Source organism: Geospiza fortis, unplaced genomic scaffold (genome assembly GCF_000277835.1).
Source record: "Geospiza fortis unplaced genomic scaffold, GeoFor_1.0 scaffold566, whole genome shotgun sequence".
NCBI lineage: Eukaryota > Metazoa > Chordata > Aves > Passeriformes > Thraupidae > Geospiza > Geospiza fortis.
The window spans coordinates 50445-52224 of NW_005054833.1; the positions used below are offsets into that span (position 1 = coordinate 50445).

The window sequence follows — 1780 nt, forward strand, 5'->3', positions numbered from 1 at the left end:
TGGGACCCTGGAGCTTCTCCTTGGAGCTGGGATCCCGGAGCTTCTCCTTGGGTGTGGGATCCCGGAGCTTCTCCTTGGAGCTGGGATCCTGGAGCTTCTCCTTGGAGCTGGCATCCCGGAGTTTCTCCTTGGGTGTGGGACCCCGGAGCTTCTCCTTGGAGCTGGGATCCCGGAGCTTCTCCTTGGGTGTGGAATCCCGGAGCTTCTCCCAGTCCAGCTTTGGGTTTGGCATCCTGGGAGCTTTTCCCTCACATTTGGGAGCCAGAGAACTCCTCCTCTGGATTTGGGAGCTGGGTTGTTCTCCCTCCCAGTACAACTGGGATCCTGGAGCTTCTGCTGCCAGGCCAGCTTTGGGTTTGGGATCCTGGAGCTTCTCCTGCCAGTCCAGCTTTGGGTTTGGGATCCTGGAGCTTCTCCCTCCAGTCCACCTGGAGCTCACCCAGCTCAGCCCTGCCCAGGGATCCGGGAGGAGCTGTCGGGATCGGGGCAGGCAGGGAGGGCTCCCCCAGACCCCCCAGACCCCCGAAATGCCAGCGCTGCCCTTCCCCAGGGGTGGGGGTGTCCCCCCTCCCCATTTGCTGCTCGGGGCTGTCCCGGTGGGATTCTAACGGATTTCCCGGATTTTGTTCCCGCTCCTGACTAACGGTTCCGCCCCTCGGTGCTCAGGAGAGACAGGTAGCTTTTCCCTCTGGTGCAGGTAATGCTCGATCCCAATCCTGACCCCCATCCAGGGGGAATTTTGGGTGTTTCTGGAAGCTCCTGGTCCTCGGTGGTCGGAATTCCCTCGGGAATGTGCAGCCTCCTCCCCCCGGCGTCCTGGGAATGCCCACCCCGAGCAGGAGATCCCGGTGTCCCACCCCCTCTCTGTCCTGGGCAAACCTCGGGAGGAACCTCGGGAAGGGGCTCTGGAATTCTGGAGTTCCACCCCTCGGATCCCGCGGCGTTCCGGGCGCGTGGCCCTCGCTCGCCTTCCTCTTCCTCACCTCAAAATCTCTTTTTTTTCCCCCTTTTCCCAGCGCCCAGCAGCGGAACACGCAGATCAACAAGAAGAGAGCGATCCCAAACCAGGTACAGCCAGAAGCTCCTGGAATTCCTCCTCCTCCTCCTCCTCCTGCTCCTGCTCCGAGCTGGGCAGGGGGAGCCAAGCCCTTCCATAAACACTGACAGCCAAGGGCTTGGCCATGGAAAAGCAGAGTGGGAGAGGAAATCCTGCCTGAAAACAGCCGGATTTGGGACAAAATGGGCGGGAGGTGCAGCCCTGGGAGAGGGGGGCGAGGCGCTGGGAACCAGGAGGACCCCAGGGTGACCCTGGGGTGTCCCAGGATGACCCCGGGGTGACCCTGGGGTGTCCCAGGATGACCCTGGGATGTCCCAGGAAAACACTGGGGTGTCCCAGGATGACCCCGGGGTGTCCCAGGATGACCCTGGGATGTCCCAGGATGACCCTGGGGTGTCCCAGGATGACCCTGGGGTGACCCTGGGATGTCCCAGGATGACCCTGGGGTGCCCCAAGATGACCCTGGGGTGTCCCAGGATGACCCCGGGGTGACCCTGGGAGGCCCCAAGATGACCCTGGGATGTCCCAGGAAAACACTGGGGTGTCCCAAGATGACCCCGGGGTGACCCTGGGGTGTCCCAAGATGACCCTGGGATGTCCAGGATGACGCTGGGGTGCCCCAAGATGACCCTGGGGTGTCCCAGGATGACCCCGGGGTGACCTTGGGGTGTCCCAGGATGACCCCGGGGTGACCTTGGGGTGTCCCAGGATGACCCCGGGGTG

The 1780-nt window shown here is 63.1% G+C and overlaps 1 protein-coding gene across 1 annotated transcript in view; it reads left to right on the forward strand.

Moving 5' to 3' along the window:
• Positions 1-1780, forward strand: part of LOC102044497 (dynamin-2) — a gene marked incomplete at its 3' end in the record, with an annotated part of 23898 nt that overhangs the window by 14098 nt on the left and 8020 nt on the right. Inside the window, exon 14 of the mRNA XM_031065521.1 lies at positions 1017-1068. Coding sequence (XP_030921381.1) covers positions 1017-1068 — 52 coding nt within the window. The remainder of the gene's footprint in view (positions 1-1016; positions 1069-1780) is intronic.